General features: G+C 49.6%; 1 protein-coding gene across 2 annotated transcripts in view; it reads right to left on the bottom strand.

Moving 5' to 3' along the window:
• LOC119971893 (switch-associated protein 70-like) overlaps nt 1–12,650 on the bottom strand; it is a 251,970-nt gene that overhangs the window by 20,536 nt on the left and 218,784 nt on the right. For both annotated transcript variants that reach the window (XM_038808175.1, XM_038808174.1), the window contains 2 exons: nt 11,427–11,534; nt 6,769–6,935 (listed from right to left, as the gene is read on the bottom strand). In XM_038808175.1, coding sequence (XP_038664103.1) covers nt 6,769–6,935; nt 11,427–11,534 — 275 coding nt within the window. The remainder of the gene's footprint in view (nt 1–6,768; nt 6,936–11,426; nt 11,535–12,650) is intronic.

The following is a 12,650-nucleotide window of genomic DNA, read 5'->3' as shown; positions in this document are numbered from 1 at the left end:
TGCTCGTTCTGGAGCAGACGTGAGTTTGTGCGATTCGTTGTCATCCCATGACATGTTTGTAGTCTTGTCATCGTTTTGCAGTGTGCTGTGGCATTGTCCTTCATGTGCCGAGTAGTACCATTGTGTACAAGTCGTTGTTTCATTGCTGTTGTTTCTGTCGTTCCTGTTTTTGTTGTTTTCGTTGCCGTACTTGTTGCTGTTTTTGTCGTTTCTGTCTTTGGTGTTGGCACTGTCGTTGTTCCTGACTTTGTTGTTTTCGTTGCCATTCGTGTTGCTGTTTTTGTCGTTTCTGTCTTTGGTGTTGTCGCTATCTTTGTTCCTGACTTTGTTGTTTTCGTTGCCGTTCTTGTTGTTTCTGTCTCTGTCGTTGTCGCTATCTTTGTGCCTGACTTTGTTGTTTGTCTTGTCGCGCTTCATGTTGCTTTTGTTCTTGCTGTTGTTGTTCTCGTTTCTGCTGTGCTTCTTGCTATTGTTGTTGGTCTTGTCGCGCTTCATGTTGCTTTTGTTCTTGCTGTTGTTTGTCCCGTTTCTGCTGTGCTTCTTTTGACTTTTGTTTTTCTTGTTATACTCTATTCGTGTCCCGAGTGGATAATTTGAGTAATTGAGCATTTCGTCTCGAGAGTGGTGCGAATGATCTGATGTTGCATCGGTGCAGGTGACCTCAATCATTTGTGGAGAATTGGATTCCTCATCTTTGCTTTTTTGGTGCTCCTCTTCCGGAGTCAAATTCTGCTCGATTTCATTTGACGCGGTGTCTCTGGATTCTTGGCGCTCCTCTTCTGGAGTCAAAACCTCCATGATTACAATTGACGTGATGTCTGTGGACTCCTGGTGCTCCGCTTCTGGAGTTGAAATCTTCATGATTTCCGTTGATGTTGTCTCACTGGACTCCAGGTGCTCCTCTTCTGGAGTCAAAATCTGCATGGTTTCTTCTGGCTTGGTCTCTCTGGACTCCAGGTGCTCCTCTTCTGGAGTCAGAATCTGCATGGTTTCTTTTGGCTTGGTCTCTCTGGACTCCAGGTGCTCCTCTTCTGGAGTCAAAATCTGCATGTTTTCTTTCGGCATCGTCGCTCTGGACTGTTGGGTGGCCCGACTCTGTGCTTCTGTACAGACAAGCTGAGAACTGTCAGTCTCGCTGTGATCCTGTACGTCGAGTGCGATCACCTTGTTACTGTTCTCGCTCTGTGCGTCGGTACAGACAAGCTGAGAACTGTCAGTCTCGCTGTGATCTTGTACGTCGAGTGTGATCACCTTGTCACTGTCTTCGCATGCAGTGGGTAGAGGTGCATTGTCTTCTTCTTGTTCATGTGAGCTTGTTAGACTTTCATAGTCTGCTTGTGGTTGCTCAGATACTGCGGGTTTACCTGCATGGTCTTGTTCATGCATGGTGTTCGCCAGGGAGTGTTGGCTTGCATCCCTTTTGGAGTCTTTCATTACTCGCACTGTGGAGCCTGTCATCGCTCGCTCTGTGGAGTCTTCCTGTGCTCTCTGTGTGGCGTCGTCTTCGTCTAGGGTATTGCTGTCATCCAATGTATCGACGAGCTGCCATGGCATCATGGTGTTGGATTCATCTACCATGAGTAGAGTCGTGTTGAGCTTTGCAACGGTGTCGCTGATGCTGTGATCAGCATGTCCAAATAACTCCTCCATGTCTGAGTAGTATTCTTTGATACCCATTGAGTCTGCACCGACCCACTAAAGCCCTCACTTCTACCCTATCCCCGTAACCCAATAACCCCTCCTAACCTTTTTGGTCACTAAGGACAATTTATCATGGCCGATCCGTCTAACCTACACATCTTTGGACTGTGGGAGGAAACCGGAGCACCCGGAAGAAACCCACACACACATGGGGAGAACGTGCAGATGCCGCACAGACACTGACCCAAGCCGGGAATCGAACCTGGGATCCTGGAGCTGTGATGCAACTGTGTTAACCACTGTGCTGCCCTATCTTCCAGGGCCTCTTTCCTCTGCTGCTGAAACCTATCATTGAGAAACTCTACCAACTGCTCTGTCGACCACTGGGCTGGCAGAGCAACTCCCTTGCCCTCCGCCATCTTTTCTTGTGGCACACGACGAAGATTCACCTGCTCCGGCAGCTCTTTCCTTCTTGCCCCACTCCTAGTCCGAGGAACCACAAAAGAGGAATAAAACCTTCCTCAGGCACTCCTGCACCTCTTGCTCTCAAATTCTTCACCCTTCAGGCGAGGAAAGACCAAAAAAATCCACCTTGAGCGGGAGCCACCAACTGTGCGACCATCCACTCCATAGTCGCCACCGGAAACTGCGAGGGCTCTTGTGGTCAGTGGGTGGTGTCCCTGCCTCTGAGCCAGAAGCTCTGAGTTAGAGTCTTACCCAAGGACTTGATGGGCAAGGAAGGTGCGTTCATAACGTGGCCAAACAGGTTGAGTATCAACCTACAAAATCCTTCCAATGCACCAATGGCAGGTGGTAAGAGTGGGGGAGACTCCTGGTCAGCCATGCTTGATGTGGAGTGATGCTCATCAAGCTATAAGTCTCTGGCGACAGGGTAACAAGCTATTCCAGGAAAGGTCAAAGGTCTCGCTATGGCAGTATATGAAAGTCTGTCTTGTGTACCACGAGGTGTGGGAAGGTAAGCAATATGGGAATTTATTTACATTTGCTAACACACATTGAGTTTGATGTTCCTTTTGTCCATGGTAAAACAGAGCAAGGAGCTGGTGGGAATGCTATATTCTTTTGTAGGTGGTCGATCTCTAAACAAAGGGCTGTGTGAATTCCCAGATGGCTGTGAATGTTCATATTTAATTAGATATTTGTGAGAGACGCAAGACTGCCTGGAGCTCTGAAGCTGATTTGCAGTGGCCATTTGAACAGACTGTGATCAGAAATTTTAAAGTATTGACTGAAGGTTGATAATATACTGGAACATGGCATTTGCAATTTTCCAACCTTTTCTTGAATTGAGTGTGTTTTGGAAAATGTATAGCTAAAGCATCTTCGATTCCTCAGCTACATCCTTTCAGATTTTGGTATGGAATCATTAGTTTCTTGGAGCTTTTCAGTCTTTAGTGACATTATTTTTCTCATATGTTTTTTTGTTAATGTTAACTATCGTGAATTCCAGTCCTTGCTTCATTAACTTAACCATAATGTCAGATATATTATCCTCTTCGTCTACTGTGAAGATTATCACAAGGTCTTGTCTGCCATTTCCTTATTTTCATTTGTGATATTATCCAAATCTGTTTTTACAGCACCCATGTTATCCTTGACTACCCTTTTAACTGTAAAAACTGTGTGTTAATCTCAATACCCCTCAAGTTTCTTTGCGGGTTCCTTTATGCAGCCAGCTCATAATATCCTCTTTGTTGTCCTTTTCTGTTCTTTATATCTTACCTAGTGGCTTAGCTTTACGCTATTCTTTGCACATTTTTATTCTTTTAGTTCTGTGTTATCTTTCACCTCTTTTGTCGACCACCCAGTATATTTGGTAAGTGGTGGGGGAAACTAGTTCAAGTCGATGAAGATAAATGACATGAGGGATATCTATAAAACCCAGAAGATAATGTATGACCCTCCCTCACATAGCTACTCCCCCCTATTGTCAGCACTGACAGGAAATCTTTCCTGACGGACAGGAGAATTAGTAAAGAGCAAATGGTTGAGCACATCAGGTGTGTGCTTAACTGCCCATCCACTGTAATGGGGTAGCTTTTGACAAGAATCCAGCATGGTTCATATGTGAAAACCTGGAGGACAAACTCTCTGCTGTGGAGTTGACAAAGCTACCAGATCCCTATCCTCAAGCAGGAATTTACAAATCCAGGGGACCCCAGCTATCCATCCAACTTATAAAATTAAATCATATAATGTAGGATCAATAAATCACTCCTCAGGGGTTCAAGGATGCCACAAGTGCTCACTTGTACAAAGGCAAATGGCAAAAATCTGTGTGTGACAGCCACAAAGGAATCTTGCTGCTTGTGATAGCTGGTAAAGTTCCAGCAATAGTTCCACTCAACAGGCTGGTAAACCACATGTGTACTGCTAGAAAGTTAAAGATGGTTCAGGAAAGGCGCTTGTGACATGGTGTAAAGCAGGGGTGTGTCATGGCCCTGTGCTCTTCAGTATTTTCTTTGCTGCTGTGTTGTCTGAGGGATTAATGCATGTAAGCTGTTTGTGATGGGGCTCCTTTGAGCAGAGTTGTCTCATGGTGGTAAGAACATGAAACGACACACTTTTAAAGTTATAGATATTTCAATTAAACAGGCACGCACAGACTTGGCAGTTTGGCACAGTCAGAAGGGCAAACGTTTTCCATCCGGAACCGAGTCCCTTGTGATTATCAATCTTGCTGCCCTTCTTTCTAAATTAGTGCCTGACTTCTAATACTCGCTGCAGTAACTCACCAAGGTTCCTTAGACAGCACCTTCCAAACCCACGACCACTAGCATCTAGAAGGACAAGAGCACAGATACCTGGGAACCCCACCACCTGGAGGTTCCCCTCCAAGTCACACATCACCCTGACTTGGAAATATATCGCCGTTCCTTTGCCGTCTCTGGGAAAAAAAATCCTGGACCTCCCTCCCCAACAGCACAGTGGGTGTACCTACATATGAAGGGCTGTAGCAGTTCAAGAAGGCAACTCACCACCATCTTCTCCCTTTCCAACCATTCAGAGATTTCCCTTTATCCTAGCAAACACCACATCCTTCAGGAGATCTCTGTTCTTAGCCTGCCTCACTGTTCCAGTGAAGCTCAAAGTAAAATTGAGGAACAGCACTTCATCTTTCGATCAGACACATTACAATCTTCCAGACTCAACACCGAGCTCAACAATTTCAGACTATGAACTCTGTCACGTTTTGTTTCCTTTTATTTCCAGGTTTTGGTTTCTCTCCTATTTTCGCTTTGAGACAGTAGCACACTTCCTCTAACCGTAAGTTTATTTTGCTGTTTCTTTTCTTGCCGAATCACCATTCGCTTTTTGATCCTGCATTAGCTTTTCCGTCATTTAATATTTCATCTTAGAAGAGACCGTCTTTGCTAATAACCGATTTACATCGCTAACTTTTACCAGTTCAGATAAAAGGTGATAAACCTGAATGTTAACTCTGTTTCAGGCTCCACAGATGCTGCCTGTCATGCTGAGTACATGAATCATAAAAGGTTCAGCAAGTAACTAGAAAGGCAAATGGGATGTTGCCATTTATTGCAAGGAGAATGGAACGTAAAAGTAGGGATGTAGGGATGCTTTGCCACAGTTGTGCAGGGCTTTGGTAAGAGCACATCAAGAAAGGATGTACAGCATTAGATGCAGTTCAGAGAACGCTCCTGTGGTGAATGTAATATATATATATGATAATTCACACGGTCTTTGTAAGCGCAGTAGCGCTATCCTACCACTAGGGGGAGTAGCTCTGGGAGTACTCAGGAACTTGTACTGGGCTCCACCCTTGGCTCCGCCCATGACTCCTCCTCCTAGTGCAGCTGTATAAATACCCTTGTCCAGAGTCAGCCTGAGTTCACTAAGAGTTCATCAACGGGTAACAGGCTGGCTCTGAAGTCAGTCGATTAAAGCCTGGATTCATATCGGAAACACGTGTCTGGTGAATTGATGGTTCCATCAGCTCCTGTGGCAGATTGCTGGGATAAAGGGACTGTCTCCTCATGAGGAAAGGTTGAACAGGCTGGGCCTGTATCCAGTTCAGAAGGTTGATAGCTGATCTTATTGAAACATGTAAGATCCTGAGGGGGCTTGACAAAGTGGACGCTTAAAGTGGACTCCCATATGGGAGACAGAGTTAGGGGCCTCAGTTTAAAATTAAAGGGTCTCCCATTTAAGATGGAGATGAGGAGAATATTTTTCTCTCAGAGAACTGTCTGTCTGTGGAATTCTCTTCCCCAAGGAGCAGTGGAGACAGTCACTGAATATTCTTAAGGCTGAAGTAGGCCGTTTCTTAACTGACAATGGAGTCAAAAGGTATAGGCAGGAAAGTAAAGGTCACAGCCAGATCAGTTATGATCTTGCCAAATGGTGGAGCAGGCTTGAGGGGCCGAATGGACTAATCCAGTTACTAATTTGCATACTTGTATTTCCCTGGCACCCTCCGTGATTCTCCCCCCCCCCCCCCCCCCCCCCACTTGCAGAATCGCCGCTCGCCGCTTTTCACGGGGACCGCCGATTCTCCGGCCCGGATGGGCCGAGCGGCATGGCGTTCTCGACCTGTTCACGCCGGCGGCGGCCACACCTGGTCGCTGCCGTCGTGAACATGGCGGCAAATCTTCGTTTGTGGCTTGTGGGGGGCGGAGAAGGGAGTGAGCACCACAGCCGTGCTCGGGAGGGGACTGGCCCGTGATCGGTGCCCACCGATCATCGGGCTGGCGTCTCCAAGAGACGCACTCTTTCCCCTCCGCCACCCCGCAAGATCAAGCCGCCACGTCTTGCGGGGCAGCGGAGGGGAAGACGGCAACCGTGAATGCGCGGGTTGGAGCCGGCAGCCGTCGTGACGTCAGCCGCGCATGCGCGGGTTGGAGCCACCGTCGCGTCACTCACGGCGCGCGTCAAGGCCCAGCGGCCGAGATTTACGGAACGCCGCTCCTAGCCCCCTGGGGGGAGTGAATAGGGTGCGAGGAGCGGCCTCTGAGGCCGTCATGAAACTTGGCCGAGTTCACGATGGCCTTCCCGATGCCGCACGGGAGCGGAGAATTCCGCCCACGATTCTCTGAAAAAGAAATTGCCATTGCAAATAACTGCAAGTTTAAAATATTTGATTACCTGGTCTGAAGTTTTCGGACGGTTTCCTCGTCTTGTCGAGCCTGCCGCTCATCCTCAAGGGCTTCCTCAAGCCTCTTATACATTTCTTCCAGTTCCTGAACACGTTGCAGGTATTGCTGTAGTTCAGAAGATTTCTGAGCTACTTTCACCTCCATTTGCTCTCTAATCTGAAAACATCAGGGCACAAATAAGAATCGTGATCTTTCCGAATGAACAGGAACCGCACATGGGGAGCACAGGTGCTTGGACCTGGAGTGAACATTAATGGGTCTTCACAGGAGTGAACTGTAGTGAAGCGGCAACATACGCTATTATAGAGAGACAGGATGCAGGAACACAAATTAAACTCAGGTTACTCAGCTCAGCTGTGGTGTGGTCAGCTAAAGTCCAGTATTGACGCACAGGGAGAGAAAGTTTAGCTTTAAGAAGAATACAAGGGGCGGAATTCTCCGACCCCCCGCAGGGTCGGGGAATCGCCCGGGGCCGGCGTAAATCCCGTCCCCACCGTGGCCAGAATTCTCCGTCACCCGGGAATCGTCGGGAGCGGGAATCGTGCCCTGCCGATCGGCGTGCCCCCCGCAGCGATTCTCCGGCCCGCGATGGGCCAACGTCCCACCGCTGTCAGGCCTCTCCCGCCGACGTGGTTTAAACAACCTCTGTGCCGGTGGGATTGGTGGCGTGAGCGGGCCCCTGGGGTCCTGGGGGGGGCGCGGGGCAATCGGAGCCAGGGGGATGCCCTCACGTTGGCCTTGCCCACGATTGGGGCCCACCGATTGGGGGGTGGGCCTGTGCCGTGGGGGAACTCTTTTCTTCCGCCGCCTCCACCATGGCAGAGGCAGAAGAAACCTCCTCACCGCACATGCGCCGGTGGTGACGTCAGTGGCCGCTGACGCTCTGGCGCATGCGCGGACTCACGACGACCGGCGAAGATCTTTCGGCCAGCCCCGGCGCCGAGCGGCTTGGCGCCAAAGGCCGTTGGTGCCAGTTTTGGTGCCAGTCGGCGGAGCGGGAGCCACTCCAGCGCGGGCCTAGCCCCTAAAGGTGCGGAGAATTCCGCACCTTTGGGGAGGCCCGACGCCGAAGTGGTTGGCGCCACTCCGCTACGCCGGGACCCCCCCCGCCCCACCAGGTAGAGGAGAATTTCGCCCAAGGTCTTGGATGGACAGAAAAAACAAATAGCACTTGTATTTATTCAGGAAGAGGCGAACACAGATTCTCAACTGAAGATTGATAAATTGACCTTGCATTCTATGGCCAAGACTATTTTCTTATTAGCAGCTTTACAAATAAATTATCTCAGTGTTCCTATGTGACAAATGGACAAATAAAAATAAAATCAGACAGACTTCTGACACCTGACTATTGCCGATCACCAGAAAGCATGCACTATGTTCAGAAGTAACTTAGCTAAGGTGCACCTCATTTTTAATGGATAGATTCATTCAAATTTGCTTTAAGTACATTGGGCGCGATTCTCCACAACGGCGGAGAATCGGGAAGGCTGCTGTGGAAGAGGCCGTCACCCACGGCAGCCTCCGCGCCCCCTCCCTTCTCCCCCCCCATCGGGGCTAGGAGCGGGGCCCCGGTGGTCTCGGCGGCGCGGTATGACGTAAGCCGCGCATGCGCAGGATGGACGGCTCCAACCCGCGCATGCGCGGACGACGTCATCACGCAGACGCCTCCGACCCGCGCATGCGCGACGCTGTCTTTTCCCTCAGCCGACGTGGCCAAGGTCGTATTGTACAAGAGCAATGTGCGATTTGGTGTGGTGTACCTAACTTGTCTTTGAGTGACTTTTATAGAGAGACTGTTACTTTGATGCACTGGGGGCGAACTAAATAATTGCTGATTGTTTTGGGTGTATTTGTATCTATTGCAGGATTTTTGTACTGTGGATGAGGGTATGTGGTCATGGGGATTTGCTGGAGGGTTTTTTCTGGGCAAGCTTGGAGTTTTTGAAGTTATCTGTGGGATGGGGGGTTGGTTTTCTGTTTCCCTCTTTATGTATTAAAGTTGAATGTGGGCAGGGGGCTGGCTGTTGCTATGATTGCTTTTCTTTTTTGTGGGTGTCACCCTGCTAGCTGTAGAGTTAGCTAATGGGAGCGCAGGAGTAGTGGTGCTTTAGGGATTTTTTTCTTGTTTTGTTTGGAGGTGGGAGTGGGGGGGGAAGAGGAGACGGGCCGTCCTGTCCGGTTGATAACTTTGAATGCAGTGGTGTTAAATGGTCCAGTAAAAAAGGTCCTGGGTGTTTGCACACCCGAGATGTTTGAAGGATGTGTGGTGTTTTTACAGGAGACCCATTTGCGGATCAAGGACCAAACAAGGTTGCATAAGGGCTTTGTGGTCCAGGTATCATCTGGGTTTCGATGGTAGGGAGGCTTCAGTGTTGATTAATAACAGGGCGCCATTTTCAGCGGCTACTATATTAGTGGATCCAGGCGGGAGGTATGTAATCGTCAGTGTGTCCGTTGGCAGGCATGTTGGTGGTTCTGGTCAATGTGTATGCACTGAACTGGGATGATACACTATATATTAATAAGGTGTTGGCTTCACATCAATTAATTTTGGATCCTCGGCTGAATAGGTCAAGTCTGAAGTCTCTGAGTCCATCAGGCAGGGTAACGGCGATATTGGTGTTAATGGAACATATTGGGGGTGGGGCAAATCCTTGAAGATTGGATACAAAGTTTTCTCTTTTTTTCTCACATCCATCGGGTCTGGTGGGTAGGTCTCTTCTTCCAGGGGTGAAAGGGGCAGGGTACTCAACGATCGTTATCTCGGATCATGTGGACCTGAAATCAGAGCCGGGCCCTTCTCAGCAACCCACATGGAGATTGAACACGACATCCCTGGTGGACAAGGGACATCCCAGCCATTGGGGAGTATGTTGAGTTCATTAGGAGCAAGGCCATCTCGCCTTCCATTCTGTGGGAAGCTCTGAAGGTGGTCATTAGGGGGAGATAATCTCCTACAAAGCACAAAGGGATACATCTGCAAGGGTGGAGAAGCAGAGGCTGGTGGATTCCATTTTTGAGGTGGACTGCCAGCACTCGATTCCCTGACACCGCAGCAAACAGGAAGAAACTGCAGACAGAGTTCGAGCTGCTCTCGACAGGCAAGGCAGTGAACCAGCCGTGACGCTTGAGGGGATCCTTTTTTGAATATGGGAAGAAGGCCAGTTGTCTTCTAGTGCACCAATTGAAGCAGCAGGCTGCGTCCTGGGAGATAGTACAGATTAGGGAATCAGGCAGTGGGTTTGTTTCCTCCCCAGGAAAGGTTAATGAGGCATTTGAGGCCCTTTATCGAGAGCTATACAAGTCAGAACTGCCAGAGGAGAGTTCATCAATGATGATCATGGAGATGCAAGCTTCCCTTTCCTCACATCTATCCATTTAAAACTGCTGCCTTTTGAAGTGTCTGAGTCTTTCTAGAAAGCCCACAACATTTGAAAAGCCTTGAAATTTAGCAACCATACATTCAGTCCCTTCATTCATGGTAATTTACATCATTTATAAATAGTTAAGGTCCCAGCGCTGATCACTGTGGCACTCCAATGGTTAAATCTTGTCAAAACCGAAATTACCAATTTATTCCTACTCTCTGCATCCTGTCACGCTTTCTGTCATGTTACTCCCTACCCTTATCTTATTTTGTGAAATCAGATCAATTAATCTGAATTTGTGGACCCATAATGTTTTAACTTCTGTAACCCACAGGAGAGCTATAAGCCAGCAACTGGCTGTACTTAGAGGCCACTTGCACAAAGATGCTCTAATGTGGTAATTACTGTCTTTTGTTCAAGAAAAACAATACACATCAGAGGCGGAGTTCTCCGACTCCCCCGGGGAGTAGGAGAATCGCCCGGGGCCGGCGTCAATCCCGCCCCTGCCGTGTTCCGAATTCTCCGCCCCCTGAGATTCGGCAGGTGAGCTGTCCCGTGATCGGGGCCCACCGATTGGCGGGCGGGCCTGTGCCGTGGGGGCACTCTTTTGAGACCCCCTCCCCTGCGCATGCGCCGGTATGACGTCAGCAGCCGCTGATGCACCGGCGCATGCGCGGACTTCCGCCGGCCGGCGAAGACCTTTCGGCCCCGGCTGGCAGGGCACCAAAGGCCATTCGCGCCGGCTGGCGGGGCGCCAACCACTCCGGTCTCAATGTGAGGCCTTGGCCCCTAAAGGTGCGGAGGCCCAACGCCGGAGTGGTTCACGCTACTCCGTCCTACCGGGACCTCCCGCCCCGCCGGGTAGGGGAGAATCCCGGCCCAGATTTCTCTTTGTCAAACACTATTTGTGAATACTGTTGTAAGGGTTTGTTCAGTAGGTCTCAAGAAGAGGTTCAGAGGCTGGGGACGTCAGACACTAACTTTTTATTGATATCAGAAAACTATATATACACAAGTAAAAAGTATAGCCCAGGCTAGGAGCAAACTCCAAGCTTACCTCTACACAAGTCTCTAAATTAGGTCTACTCCATTAGCTAACATGCCTGCTGGCCGCATAGGTCTCTTGTCATGAAACTCTTAACATCAGACAGTGGGCGGAAATGTTCTCCAGTCCTGTATTAATCTTTGCTGTGCCTAAACCCTTATACTATAAATATTGTAATAGTAAATAGGTGGTGTATTATTGAAACCAAAGCATATAGTGCATTGTACTTACATTTTTTTCTCTCTCTAGCTCCTGTCTGAATCGATCTTGCAGCTGAACCTGCGTCTGCAGACGTTTTGTCTCCTCAAAAGCAGCCTGTTCTGCAGCATCCTCCAGTTCCTTTAGAAACATAAGGCAAAAAGAGACCATCAAAACTCAATATATTACATTGGCCACGTCGGATGTTCTATCCTTTCTTGACTCCAGACTCGGTGGCAACTCAGGAGGATTTCTTATTAAGTGAATGGTACGGACACACTGAGTTCAACAATTTTAGATTGTATACACTACTCCCATTTTTGTGGATAGAGTTGCTGGTAATGGTTCTGTTTTTATCATTTCAGTTCTTCTAACCGATCTTTTGTCTCTTTTCTTGCCCATTACCATCTCCTTTTGCCTGGCAGCATCAAACCTTCTGTCATTTAGTCACTCCTGCCTTCTACTCTACATCAGGCTTTGTCCTTTCCTCTCGCCTTTCCTTGCCTCTGCGTTTATTTAAAATCTGTTACATCTCTAACTTTTCCCAGTTCTGATGAAAGGTCATCAACTTGAAATGTTAATTCTATTTCTCTCTCCACATCTGCTGCCTGACCTGCTGAGTACTTACAACATATTTGTTTTCAGATTCCCTGTTCCAGCAATATCTGGGCGGGATTCTCCGACCCCCCCGCCGGGTCAGCGAATTGCCGGGTAGGGGGGGTGGCGTGAATCCCACCCCGCCGCTCCCCACACCGGCTGCCGAATTCTCCAGGGGCAGTTTTACGGGCGGCGGTGGGGATCGCGCCGGTCGGGTGCCGTTGGCAGCGGCTCCGCCGGCAATTCTCCGGGCCGAGTGGCCGCCCATTTTCGGCCAGTCCCACTGGCGTGAAATGGACATGGTCCATCCCGGCGGGACCTGGCTTGGAGGACGGTTAGCAGGGTCCTCGTGGAGGCGCGGGGAGGATCCGGCCCTGGGGGGCCCCCCACGGTGGCCTGGCCCGCGATCTCGGCCCACCGATCTGCTGGCGGGCCTGTGCCATGGGGGCACTCTTTCCCTCCACGCCAGCCTCTGTGAGGCTCCGCCATATGCCGGCGTGGATAATAAACCCCTTGTGCATGCACCAGAACACGCTGGCAGTCCTGCGTAAGCGCCAAATCGTGCCGGCCGGCAGAGGCCCTTCGGCGCCGGTTGGCGTGGTGCCAACCCCTCTAGCGCCAGCCTAGCCCCCGGAACTGCGGAGGATTCTGCAACGTCCG

This window comes from Scyliorhinus canicula, chromosome 9, assembly GCF_902713615.1.
Source record: "Scyliorhinus canicula chromosome 9, sScyCan1.1, whole genome shotgun sequence".
NCBI classification, from domain to species: domain Eukaryota; kingdom Metazoa; phylum Chordata; class Chondrichthyes; order Carcharhiniformes; family Scyliorhinidae; genus Scyliorhinus; species Scyliorhinus canicula.
This window is presented reverse-complemented; position numbering and strand designations above follow the sequence as displayed.